The sequence below is a fragment of the Siniperca chuatsi genome, linkage group LG21, assembly GCF_020085105.1.
Source record: "Siniperca chuatsi isolate FFG_IHB_CAS linkage group LG21, ASM2008510v1, whole genome shotgun sequence".
Lineage (NCBI taxonomy): Eukaryota > Metazoa > Chordata > Actinopteri > Centrarchiformes > Sinipercidae > Siniperca > Siniperca chuatsi.
This window is the reverse complement of record NC_058062.1, coordinates 17,634,077-17,647,335: the sequence shown is the minus strand read 5'-3', so window position 1 is coordinate 17,647,335 and position 13,259 is coordinate 17,634,077. Positions and strand designations below refer to the sequence as shown.

The following is a 13,259-nucleotide window of genomic DNA, read 5'->3' as shown; positions in this document are numbered from 1 at the left end:
GATTTCATGCAGCCAGGCTCTCGAGGGCCTCGCCAGATGTCCGGGGAGTGCAGCTTGCATCTGCCTGCAGGCAGCAGAGTCTCACACAGCTACGTGTATTCATTCAGTCATTCCTCAGCTGTGATACAGCCGCACTACTGCCACTCACCCAGAGGTGTGTAAAGGAAAAAAAAAAAAAGGAGGGTTTATCATTCACATTACATGACAGAAGAAGAAGAATATTAAATGACATACAGAGTCGATACTGTTCCCAGAACTGGTGAGCAATGGTTTTTTAAAGCAGAGAGAGATTCATGTCTGGTATTTCACGAGCAAACATTTATTTTGGCTGCTGATTTGACTTCACGTGAATATTTGTTTATTGCAAGCACTCAAGAGGATCTAACGCTGGTGTCACACATCAGATGCTGCTGCTGTACTGTAAGGGGCTGATTCTTTTGGCAGGATTAGTTTGCTCTTCACAGTTCTCAGGTCTGCAACAGGTTGAACACTTGCAAATACAACACAGACACACAGACTTTCACGACAGCCAAACTTTCTGTACAAAACTAAACCACATTAGCAGTATTAATTTGACCTCACTGCATTAAATTGCAGTGCATGCAATCCACATTTAGCATTTTCTAACTTCATACAACTTCAGACATTTGTTTGAGAGGAAAGCATTGATTGAAGTGCAGACTTGTTTCCCAACAGGTCAAAATGGACCATTTGACAAGAGGTACGTTCAGCAAACTCACTTTGAAATACAGATTAAATAGACACATCTGCTCGCATAATGCAAGAATCTTACAACTCCAAAATGAACGACAGCAGTCTGCAGTGACTTTAGCGCTAGATAAACAGACTGGGTGGGGTGAAACAGGTCTAGTTCAGCCTCACCTTGTGCACACGTTTGGTGTTTACTCTCCTAGAAAGAGGCTTGAGTGTTTCTACTGTCCATGATGTCCAACTGTTGAACTTTCCTGGTGGTACAGAGTCCTTCTTCTGCCCGCCCATAATCCTGCTGCCTTGTTTGCTTTATAAAAGAATGATTGCTTATGCAAATGTTCATTTGTAAAGGCTCAGGTGGCCCAGAGATGAATCCCCACGTCCATCAGTACAGCTGACTGATAAAATGGCAAGACAGATGGGATGCAGCAACATTGAATTCTGAGGAAAAGATTATGAGCAGTAATGAGAGTTAAAAGTCAACAACTTAGATTTGAATTAAACCTGTCAGGGTAGGAAATCAATTATCCCGCTTTGGGTTATACTGCTTGATGATGAAGAGTGACATGTCTGTAACTGAGAGCACAAACCTGCTGGGGAAAGATAACTCTTATTTCCATACTGATAGAAAAGATTCTATGATTTGATTTTGTGAAGGTAAATCCCTTCTATCTGCTGCCCTCTTTTAAGCGTCCTTTTGTACTCTCACACTGTGGAGTTCAGTGGTTTATCCTCCGTCCATAGTTGTTATTGCTTCTGTCGTCTTCCAGTGCTTTATCGAGCCAGTCTCTCTCCTGTTCAGACTCAGAGTCACTGGCTTCACTTGCATCAGCCGCCAAAAGGCGAGAATAGTTAATCCTGCGCTGGCGAGGGGCTTTCCACTGGAGCAGGGGAAGACACACACACCACACCATCACACCCACTGCCACTCCTCTGAACAGCCATGTCAGCCCAAACCTCTGGACCACAAACCCCCCGGCAAAGCTCCCCAACCCGCTTCCCAGATGTAGAGAGAGCGCACTGTAGATCCTCCTCACACTCCTCTCAGCCCCCGGCGTGGCGACAGCCTCACACTGGACCTTCACGGCCCACCAGAGGGCTCCACTGCTGAAACAGCTCAACACCTGAGCAGGCAGTGCAGCCCACGAGCCCCAGAGGAAGGAGTAATAGAAGCACTGCAACCCGAGACTCGCAGCCCCCACCGTGAGCACCCTTCCTGGGCTGAGGAGCTTGGACACTCGGCCTGCCAGCAGAGGGAAGGCGGCCTGCGAGAGCAGAGCGAGGGCTAGAGACAGCCCCATGTGCAGCTCGCTGCTCCCGTGATCCTGCATCTGCCACAGGAGGAAGTTATCCACGGCCGAGCCCGCTACTCCGACCAGCAGGGTGGTGGCTGCACAGAGCAGAGCGCGGGGGGAGCCACGCACCAGCTGCGCGGCTTTGAGGAGCCTGTTGGCCCGGTCTCGCTTCTTATTCAGGTAGAGAGGGAGGTAGGTAGCCGCAGGCAGGGGCAGAGCTGCCACACCAGCGTAGCAGTAGAAATGCACCGCGCTCCTGGGGATCTGACCGGCTATGAGACAGCTTAACTGGCTGACCAGCAACCCCGCTCCTCCAACCCCACACGCTGCTCCGAGTAAACCCCACACCTTGGTGCTGCCGTAGCGGTCCGAAGCATCCGCAAAGTCTAGATATTCATACAGGCCGTCGTCTGCCGCCCACTCCAGCGGGGCTGACACAGACTCCCACACTGACACAGTAATGAGTATCAAGAAGAAGAGCTGGTGTTGAGTGTCCATCACCTTCAGGCTGTCCAGAAAGCCAAAATGGCTCTCCTTCTCCTCCTCTGTCTTTTCTCCCAGTGGTTCTCCGGACCCTGATTTGAAATTGGACCTCTTTTTCCTCACAGGAGCTGCCACAGAGCTGGTGGTCTGCCGTGTGATGGAGCCGTTGGTCTTTGGTTCTGCAAGACTGTTGTTGACCACCACTGATACGTTCTCTTGTGACAGCTGAGGATGGGATTTCTCATCAAGGGAAGCTTTGCTCGTCACAACAGGAGCAGAATTAGCATCAGGAGGCGTCTTTGCAGGAAAAGTGACACCAGACAGGGAAACAAGAGTGGTGTTGATTTTAGCGCGAGTTCTAGTTGATGATGTGGTCGGTCCAACGCTACTCATACCACCCAGACTCTGAGTTGGACTGCTACTCACATTAGACATGTTACAGGTGGCGGCCTGTGTGCGCACATCTGCAGGTGGGATAATCAGCAGAACCAGAGCAACTGCTGCCGAACACACGAGAGAGCCGTTTATCACCACTCGCCTCTTGTTGTAGTGTTTGGAGAGCAGGCTCGCCACGGGGCTCCAGACCAGCGTTATGAGGTGTTTAGTTCCCATGACGATGCCCGTCATCGCAGGAGTCAGACCCAGCTGTCTGAAGTACAAGGTGAGGAAGGGGAGCAGGCAGGCTCTGGCACAGGAGCACAAGAAGTTAAAGGTCCCGGCGAGAGCGAGGGCTCGCTTGACGTCAATCTGCTTGTACCTCTTCATGATCGTCCTGCTAGGCAGCTCACGGCCTCTCCTGACAGGTTTCACATGGAGCACCTGGTGGGATTCGAACAGCCAGAGAGATGGTCATTAATACGGTAAACACAGCACAGCCGGCAGATCACAGCAAGCAATACTCCTGTCCTCAAATGCAACTTATTTGGCAACCTATTTGAAAGGTATCGATGCTTTTTGTTAGCAGCTGCAAGGTTCTTACTAGGGCCACGATTATATCAATTAACCCGCTGATTATTCTAAGGATGAAGCAATTAGTCTATGAAATCTTTAAGAAAGAAAGTGAAAAATCACTTCACAACTTCCCAGAGGCCAAGGTGACGTCTTCAAACGTCTGGCTAACCCAAAGATCTTTAACTCGCAAAGATTTATGACAAAGAAAAGCAGCAGATGCTCATATTTCAGAGGCTAGAACGAGAGAATGTTTGGCTTTTGTTGTTTTTTCACTGTTTTTGCTTGAAAAATGAACTGATTATCAAAATAGCTACAGATTATTTTTCTGTCGATCAACTAGTTGTCTCAGCTGCAGTTCTTAAAGTCACAAAATGCGCTTTGCTGCTTTCTGCACTTAAAAAAGTAAAAGAACCCTTGTGCCGACGACCAGACCCCTGTTGATAAAGCACAGATAAAGCCCACAACAGTCCTCCTTCACTCTATTTTTATAAAACATATCATAAAAATATGAATAAATCTTAAATTCATTGCATAAATTCATTTTATTTTGGTGGGATTTGTGTTTCAAATTACTTCTAGGCTATTTATGAATATACAGTAGATATACACAATACAGTTTTGGTGGCAAAGTCAAATAAAATAAAAGGCACATATGTCAGTGTGTTTCATGCTTCCCGTCCACTGAATGCTGTTTTGTTTGACTCTTTCTGCCACCTTGCTTCAGTGTTTCTGTTTCTGCGGTGCATTCAATTCAGCGCATCCTCATTTCTTTCCTTGTCCTCCTCGGATGGAAACAAACTGTCAGGCCTTTGCATGAACTTATTTGCACAGATAAGAGGGATATCTCGGCTGAATGGCACAGCGCAGGCAAAATATGGAGACGATACAAATATTTTAACTTTAAAATGAGCGTCCTAAGGAGTAAACCCATCGTATTATTCTTTGCAGAAACACACAGACAAAAAAAAATGACGGTCGGTTAAAACCTGTCAGGCTGGATGCATGTGTCTCCGCGGGACATCAGGATGTGGAGCACTAGTCCACGTCACGCCAAGTTTGGAAGATAAGAAAAATAAAGACAAAGTTAAACATTTACCTTTTGACCTCTGCCCGTACAAAGTTCTTTAAATTTTTCTACCGGTCATTTTCCACCTCGAACTGCATTTCATCCACGATTTTGGTTTCTTGTATGTTCGGAGCGGAGGACACCTGCTGCAGTCTGCCGGCTGTATCTAACTTTTACACCTGGAGAGCGAACTACACGACTGCAGCGCCCCCTGGCGGCGCGGATGACTCTACGCGCCGCAGATCATCGCAGGTAAAAATTTTTTAAAATAAAATCCTCCACTGAAACAGAACGACAAATCATTCACAACGTTGAACTGCCCTCGCTTGATCTGAAAGAAGAAGAAGAAAGAAAAAAAAGATTTTAAAAAGAGCACGTTCATGTCAACCTGTGCAAATAATAATAATAATAATAATAATAAAACTTTATTTATAGAGCACTTATCAAAACAAAGTACAAAATGCTTCGCAACAAGAGAAATAAAATACCACAGTGAATGATGAAATATAAAGACATAAAATACATAAAACACACAAAAGCAATCAAATAAACAGCCAGTTCAGGTCAAATCAGGATCTGCTTTCAGATAAAAAAAAAAATAAAGCAATAAAAAAGACAATAGTTCTTTCACACGGGACAAACATATTCAGTTGAAGGTTAGTTTATTTTCAACACATGTCATGAATTCATGTCACATGCTTTTCATGCTTATACTTGTTCCCTCATTGCAAACATTTGTCATAATAATGAACTTAACAACTCAGCCGATTCAATCCCGTATGAGCAGTAATACAAGAAACATGGAATCAGTACAGGCTGTGTAATAAAACACTTTATAATAAGGCTTCACAACACAGGCTTAAGCAAGCAACAAATGCATGACTTACCATCATTTAATCAGGCGTGGATGAAGTGGCCCCATTCAGAGTTACATATGTATGCAGTGTATGTATATTATTGGACTATTATAAGTGATGCATTTTAGTGTTGTCAAGGTGGAGATCATTTTAACAAATTTATACACTGTTAATGTCCAAACTGTACTTAAAAACAGTACTTGAGTTAATGTAGTTAGTTACATTCCACCACTAGATTTAATGCATGAATTAATGCAGGATTTATCATGAACCCCTGCTGTGATTAGTAACCACTTAATGGATCATCAGTTCATGGAGGTTCACTTCACTTACTTCATACATTGATTTAGCTGGAACATATGAAGGGGGCGTTTCAACCTGATGCAGACATCTACATTGCAGACCGCATCAAATCATCATGCAACAGTTTTGCAGCACTCCAGCATGTGTTTTGGTCTTGTATGATAAATAGTTACCATAACAGAAAGTATCTCCAGGGCTTGACATTACAATAACAAAGGCATTTTGTTAAAGAGAATACAACAGAAAAAATGCTGGTAACACTTTATTTTAACCCCCCTTTTTAGCATTTATAAGTAGTATATAAACATTTAATACATGTTTATAACACATTATAATGTAGTTGTAAACAGATGTGAGGACATTGTTAAGTGTTTTTAATGTACTGTATTTTTTTTAACAATTATAACACAATTGTGTATTGTCATTCATTATCAGTTTATACAAAAGTGTTCACTTTTCTAAAGTTGTTGACAAATACATTATAAACACTTATGTCTGCTCACAACTACATTATAGTGGGTTATAAACTATTTATTAATGTTTATATACTGCTTACAAATGCTTAATGAACACTAGTACACACAATTTGGTATAGGCATTATGCACAGCACTGCGCGTTATCTGCACACGTGAAGCAGACAGCTCCCTCAGAGGGTCACACCCGTGAACGTGTTGATTGGCAGTGACAGGACCGTGTCCAGATACTTGCTCAACGGCAGCTCTCCATCGTTGCTGATACTGAACCAGGACCGGATGCTGCATCCTGGGACCAAGCACGGAGAGATTTCTATCCTGTAAAGGAATGACATTACATCGTATCACACTTAAAGGTGAAATAGAGAAATAGAACAAATGTGAAACAGAAATATTGTAGTGTTCTAAAGGACCTTTGGACATCAGTGTATGTCCTGCGAGAGTCCTTGTCCAGACACACGGAGAGTGTTCGCTGCTCCATCGTCCTGATAGTGATGTTTTGGGTTTTGATCTTCTACAATCAAAACACAAAAAAGAAAGCTTAACAAGGTTCAGCTACAGTGCCATTACTGCTGTAAATATTACTTCAAATAATAATAGTAATAATGATGACAAATAGTCTAATTTGCCTATATTCCTTAGTGGAAATAAATAACTTCTTACTGTGTTGTATCCCGGGTTCAAACTGTCAAATCTGACAGTCAGGTAATCCTCACCTAGAAAACGTGACAAGGATTACTCATCATTTTTTCGCCTTGCATTTACATAAAGCTATCAACTAAATATAAATCCAAATCAAAAGGTTAACCTGATGTTAGAGCTGCCGGCTCAGATGAAATCACCACGCCACATGCCATGGGTGCTTCTCCCTTTACAACTTCTCGTTTGCTTAAAGAGATCTGTTGAGGATGTAAATGTTAGCCCAAATCCTGCTGTTGATGCTAATAGAAATCGAAAGTAATAGAAAGTTTTACAATATTAATAATAAAGACTGTACCTTTGTATACCTGACTGAGATGACAGCCCCAAAGACTTCCACTGTCTTCCTTCGGTGTGCAGAGGGCTTCTCTGTCAAAGACAACACCTTACATTATGTAGCTATAATGTTAGCACAGTCATGGCAGTATCCATACACACTCTCTCTCTCTCACACACACACACACACACACACACAGAAAGAGGTTCAGAAACATACTTGAGGACATTTCTTTTAGGTGTCGGAACTCTGGGACGTCTGCCTCCAGATGGGACACAAACACCTCCTCCACCACAGAACTCACATTGCAGCTGGAGCGGGTCATCTAAACACAGACTGTATTTAGTCAAACCAGGTAAACCAAGTACGTGTGCAGCATCAATAACTCATTGACACTTTTGTTTTGACACAATTGGCAGCATCTACCAGACTCTACACTGCGCTGTACACTGCATTTCAACCAGCAATGGAAAAGGTGTTCTTTACTTAAAGCTGCATCAATTTATTTTGTTTGGCCACTAGAGGGCAGCGGCACAAGCTTAAAAAGACATTTACATATGTATTTATCGCCTTATAAAGTTGTTGTAAAGTCTTGTTTTACATTACATTAGCATTCAATTGGAATGAATGGAGTGAATCCAATATTCACTCTCCAGAACTTTCTTCACCAGCTAGTCGCTAACTTTGTCTGCCATTTGGTGCTAGCTAGGTGGTGTACAGTGAATTTATCAGAGCTTAATCGCTGTCAGCTGCGGCTAGAAACGAGGTTGATGAGAGCAGGGTTTGTATGTCGGAAAATTTAAAACAATGACCTAAAAGAGGGTAAAAAGTGACATCGTCACTACAAGTGATCCTTTTTAAAACGGTCATTTAATCAATTGCTAATATACAGAATAATTGAGTAGTGCAGCTTTAAGTAAAAGTAGCAACACCACAATACTGTATATAAACACTCATTCACGTTAAGTCTAACAAAATGCACTCCCACTCCTGTGATAATGTGGTGTTTCTGTGTTACATATGAAAAACCAACCTTGCTCTTTGTCTTCGACATTTGCTGCATGTAAATTTGAATATGTGTACACGTGACAGCGGCACTGTACCTTAACCGAATAGAGCGGCAGGTTAACTGGCTGCGTCCCACAGTGAAGGTAGTAACACAGGGTGTCAAGTAGGAAGAGTTTGTCCTTCGATGGCTGGCTGTGATAAGAGTGCTGCAACAGATAGACATCACAGAAGGAAGAAGGTATCAGATGAACACCCATCCTGCTGCTCCTGTGTTTTAAGCTAAGCTAGTGGCGTGGCACTGTGGATGGCAATGTTGCTGGTTTGTGTTTAGGGCTAATTAGCAAACGCTAGCATGCTAAAACATGCTAAACGAAAATGTTGAACATGGTAAACATTATATCTGCTAAACATCAGCATGTTAGCATTGTTGTTGTGAGCATTTAGCATTTAGCTCAAAGTACTGCTGTGCCTAAATGCAGCCTCACAGAGCTGCTATAACATGGCGGTAGACTCTTAGTCTTGTGTTACCATTCCAGCCAGTTTGGAGATTTCAGCTCCCAGACCGTTGATGTTGCTGTTGTACAATGGATCCACTCTTCCCAATAAGGAGGCGAGAGACAAGCTGCCTTCACCCTGACGTGGGCTATCCTATGAGGAATAACAGGTGTTCCATGGTCATATAGAGTCTTCTACATGTATACTAGTCAGTCAGTGTCGCTTTGAGTGACTCAGTGTAACTCACAGGTGAACTGAGCGAAGGCTCCGCAGTGACTGGGATGTAGTACAACTGTAGGTTCAGTTTCTTGGTCAAAATAAGCCGTTTTGACTCTCTTTCTCTGTTGGCAAATACATGGAAATCATTAATGGATATATAATAGAATATAATCACAAGAGCACACACACACACACACACACACAATGGAAATGCAGAAAAGGTTTGAGGAACATACATAACATACATAGTGCTGTAGCACTATTTGGAAGAAGGTATTCATAAAAAAAACCCAGCTGCTCACCGAATAGAGTGATAAGCCCTGGTAAGTCTTCCCAGCACACGATCGTCCCCCATTACCACTACCCGTGCTATGTGACGCCTTCTGTCTTCTTTAAGGACAGGAAAGCTTCCAGGAAATGCTTCTGTCTTCTCCCTCACATCTAATGACTTCGTTCTCCTAAAGGCATTTCTCCCTTTGAATGCAGACACAGGATTTCTGACTAGATGCCGCTCTGTGTCATCAAAGTCACTCTCCTTTAGACCTCTCTCTATCCCACTGTCCACCGACTGAACTGAATGTCTTTTGTATTTCACTTCTTCATCAACACTAGAGTGAGGGCTGCAGCGCAGGGTGAACTTTTCCAGCAGATTCCCTTCGAGGAAAGATACATTTAGTGTACATTTTTACTGCAGCAACCGGATTTTCTGTGAAAAGAAATATGAAGTAGTGGTAGTTTTTGTTTGTTTGACTGACTCACATAGATCCTCTTCGTCTCTCCACAAGAGGAATTTGATCTCCGGAATGGGCATTTCAGTGCCGCACACAGAAGAACCATGATCTGTCTTGGTTATTTCTGAGAAAACAGGGTAAAGATAACACAGCAATCCTGTCAAAATGTTCTTTTCTCTGCTCGTGCTAATCTGTGCTACATCAGCAGAGTGCAGAACACACACCGTCTTTAGAGGCAGTCAAGATGTCTCTGTATATGTGTTGTAGTTTGTTCAGATAGTTTGCACGACCACCTGCACCATGCTTTATACTCTGCTCCACGACTATAGCCACTTCCTGGAAATATTTCTCTACCACATGGTCCCCTAAAGCCTGAAATACACAAAAAACAACAACGAGAAACACTGAATACAGCTAAATATATTATTTACGTAGTTATGTGAGAAACAAACGGGCCTTATGCAAGCATTTATCAGCAAGACTAAGAGTCTACAGTCATGCTAGCAACTCTGTGAGACTGTACTCAGGCACAGCGAGCTAAATGCTAACACTAGCACGGCAATGTGCTCAAAATGGCAACTGCTTATGTTCAGTACATATAATGTGTACCATGTTGACTATCTTAGTTTAGCGTGTTAGCATGCTAACATTTTCTAATTAGCACTAAACACAAAGTACCGCTGAGGCTGATGGGAATGTCATTAGTTCTGCAGGTATTTAGACATAAACCAAAGTATTGAACTGATGAAAAATTTGAACTGATGATGGCTTTAGAGGAAGGGTTGGCGGATCACCAAAGTTACTACAGTTCATCCTGAGGGGGACATGAATGTCTGTACCAAATGCCATGGCAATCCATCCAATAGTTGTTGAGACATTTCACAAAACCAAAAATGACAACCTCATGGTAGCGCTAGAGGAAAACTTAGGTGATCACTAAAGCCGATAGGATCCATCCTCTGGGAAACATGAATGCCTGTACAAAATTTTGTGCAAATCCATGTAGTAGATGTTTAGATATTTCTCAGGATAAGGGAAAACTTTGACATGCTGGTGACGTCAGGGGAACAGTAGTTCCTGAGTATTCCGGTCTGGACCAAAGTGGTGGACTGACCAACCTGACAATGCCATCCCTAGACCTCTAGCATGGCTAAAAATGTCCTTATCACTTTGTCCAAAACATCTTCATAAACGTGCTTACCTCCAGAGCCTGAGCCAGTCTGGAGCTTTGGCAGGTCGTCCCCAGACCCGCCTGCAGCACACGTAGCACCACATTTTTCTCAACGGTTGATGTGTTCGTTAGCAAGCTGGACACCTCCAAGTGGGCTCTCACTGTTGCTTCCAGCGGAGCAGAAAACACAGCTGGGTCAGCAAGCACAAACACCCTGGAGACAATCAGCAAACAGGGAAGGAGGGGACAGTGGTTGTAATAAAATAGTTTATTCAAACTATTATTCAGTCAAATTATTCAGTCAAACTCTGCACCATTTTAATACAAGTTGATAGTCATTCAAAGGATATACTTACTTTTCCCGTAAGGTGAAATGCTCATTCTTCAAGTTCTGCTCTGCCATGACTCTCCTCTGATATAAGGAGCCTGTTGAGGGAAGGATTAGTCTGTCAAGAGTGTTTATTTTACAGCATCACACTGTACTGTATTGTGTGTAGCTGATTTCATCTTTCTAAAAATGTGTGCATTGATGCATAATACCTGGTGTGGTCATTTCCATCTTGATGCTCCTCAGAGTGCTCAGGGCCACGGCAGAGTAAGGCGATGGTAATGTTAACAGTTTCATTAAGCTCTCATGCACTGTCTGGTAAAGGCTGGTAGGAATCATGGCACCTGACTGGAAAGATACATATAGAAATTAGAGAAAAAATATTGCTAATAATGCATATTCAATTGTCTTTTCATCTGCATCTATTTACAACTGTGAAGAACTCTACACTGTTACAGAACAACAATATTGCCAACTAGAGTCACACAGGTGTGTCTTACCTGAATAACCACATAGTAGAGAGTGTGCAGCATTGGGATGACATGCAAGTAGGGTTGTGTTTTAGAAATCTGTATCAGTCGTCAAACAAAAGGTCACATTAAAAGTCACTTTTTAATTAGCTTTTGCAAAAAAAAAAAAAAAAAAATTCAACAAATAAAGCATGCTGGCAGAATAAAAAAGCTTCCATGCTTTTGGTAATCTACATGAAATTTTAAACTCGACTTAGTTGAAGGAGCGAACCGTGCCAAGCTTCTCCAGCTCTTTGACCAGCACTCTGACCAAAGAAACGCTGCAGGATGGATCGGCCTCCAACATCTTCTGAAGACTCCATCTAAGCATTCCTGCAGAGCAGACAGACAGCAGTTTGCTTTATATTTGACCATGCACATTATGCGGAGTGTTCCCTGAAACAACTTTAGCTATTAATCTTGGGGCATGTAATCCAGTGTTGATAATTTAACTTTTTTCAACATCATTTTAATTAATCAAATGAAATCACCTTGATAATATAGAGGTATTCACCTTATTGTTAGACCTCAAAACTGGTCATGAAGCCATAAAAGCTTTAGAAGGAAAACATAACTAGTTTTTCAATGTGGTAAACTAAATGATTCTTATTGTTTTATTCTGTAGAATATTAAAGGAATTGCTTGACATGTTGGGAAATAAGTGTGTTTGCTTTCTTGCTGAGAGTTAGATGAAAAGATTGATACCACTCTCATGTCTGTCCGTTTAATATAAGGCTACAGCCAGCAGCCGGTAAGCTTAGCTTAGCATAAACACTGGAAACAGGGGGAAACAGCTAGCTGGATCTGTTCAAAGGTAACAAAATCCACAGATACCGGCCGTCTGGTTCATAGAGAACACACATATGAATTTCAGACAATATAGATCCTGATGAGGGCATGATGTGCATACAGTAACATCATATCACAGCTTTTACCATAGCACCTGGTATGAGTTAATTAGTGAGCTTTAGAGGAGCTGCTAGGTGCCTTTTGTTACTTTCAGACTTAGCTAGGCTAGCTGTTTCCCCTTGTTTCCTGTCTTTATGCTAAGCTAAGCTAACTGGCTACCGGCTGTAGCCTGATATTTACTGGCAAAGACATGAGAGTGGTATCACCCTTTTTTTTCTAAATAATGATGACATGTTTTTAATAATTAACTATGTTATTGTTTGCATTCAAACGCATTGTAGTGCCTTACAATCATTCAGCTGTAGCTACCTTTCTGCGAAGCACTTTGGCTGTTCATCTCTTCGAGAAGCGCCTGGATGTTGTTGTACAGGCTGGACTCTGCAGTCGAGAAAGCCACATCTGCTAAAAATGAAGATCACACATGCTACTGTTGTGATAACCACAGTCACATTTACATTCTACTACTCCAAGCTCCAACGAGCAAAACAAGCTGGTGTATCACAGGCATTTCAAACAGACCAAGAGGAAATAAAAACACTTACCTGTAGGATCAACCATCGTTTCTGTTCTTCAGAATCAAACAAATGAAACACAACTTATCTGTAAATAAAGCTAAGTTAAACTGTCTGCAGAAATCCAGAGTTTACCATTGCAGTTTCTGCCCTAACAAATGTCTGAGAAGAAATATGAAGCGTTTTCCCTTGAGGTTTTGCCACCGCTGCTACCTTTGAGTGAAATGTGATAAAAGCCGGTTATGATTATTGTGTGAGTGA

At 42.4% G+C, this 13,259-nt stretch overlaps 2 protein-coding genes across 5 annotated transcripts; both read right to left on the bottom strand.

Annotated features, from left to right (window-relative positions):
* Positions 1-298: 298 nt before the first annotated feature.
* mfsd6l (major facilitator superfamily domain containing 6-like) lies at positions 299-4,710 on the bottom strand. Its single transcript, XM_044182412.1, has 2 exons — positions 4,537-4,710; positions 299-3,308 (listed from the first exon to the last, which is right to left on the bottom strand). The coding sequence occupies exon 2, from the start codon at positions 3,252-3,254 to the stop codon at positions 1,431-1,433; it is 1,824 nt and encodes a 607-aa protein (XP_044038347.1). The 5' UTR covers positions 3,255-3,308; positions 4,537-4,710; the 3' UTR covers positions 299-1,430.
* A 441-nt stretch (positions 4,711-5,151) lies between these two features.
* Positions 5,152-13,241, bottom strand: pik3r6b (phosphoinositide-3-kinase, regulatory subunit 6b). Of its 4 annotated transcripts, none has more exons than XM_044182409.1 (19): positions 13,029-13,237; positions 12,796-12,888; positions 11,810-11,910; positions 11,569-11,637; positions 11,281-11,416; positions 11,097-11,166; positions 10,771-10,954; positions 9,794-9,941; positions 9,598-9,693; positions 9,141-9,492; positions 8,867-8,960; positions 8,653-8,772; positions 8,220-8,330; positions 7,336-7,441; positions 7,138-7,208; positions 6,949-7,039; positions 6,804-6,856; positions 6,554-6,654; positions 5,152-6,458 (listed from the first exon to the last, which is right to left on the bottom strand). In XM_044182409.1, the coding sequence occupies exons 1-19, from the start codon at positions 13,042-13,044 to the stop codon at positions 6,314-6,316; spliced, it is 2,157 nt and encodes a 718-aa protein (XP_044038344.1). In that variant the 5' UTR covers positions 13,045-13,237; the 3' UTR covers positions 5,152-6,313. The 4 variants fall into 4 exon arrangements, 3 of the variants coding, with proteins under 3 accessions (XP_044038344.1, XP_044038345.1, XP_044038346.1); XM_044182410.1 differs by having other exon boundaries at positions 12,796-12,885; XM_044182411.1 differs by having other exon boundaries at positions 12,796-12,864.
* Positions 13,242-13,259: the final 18 nt, after the last annotated feature.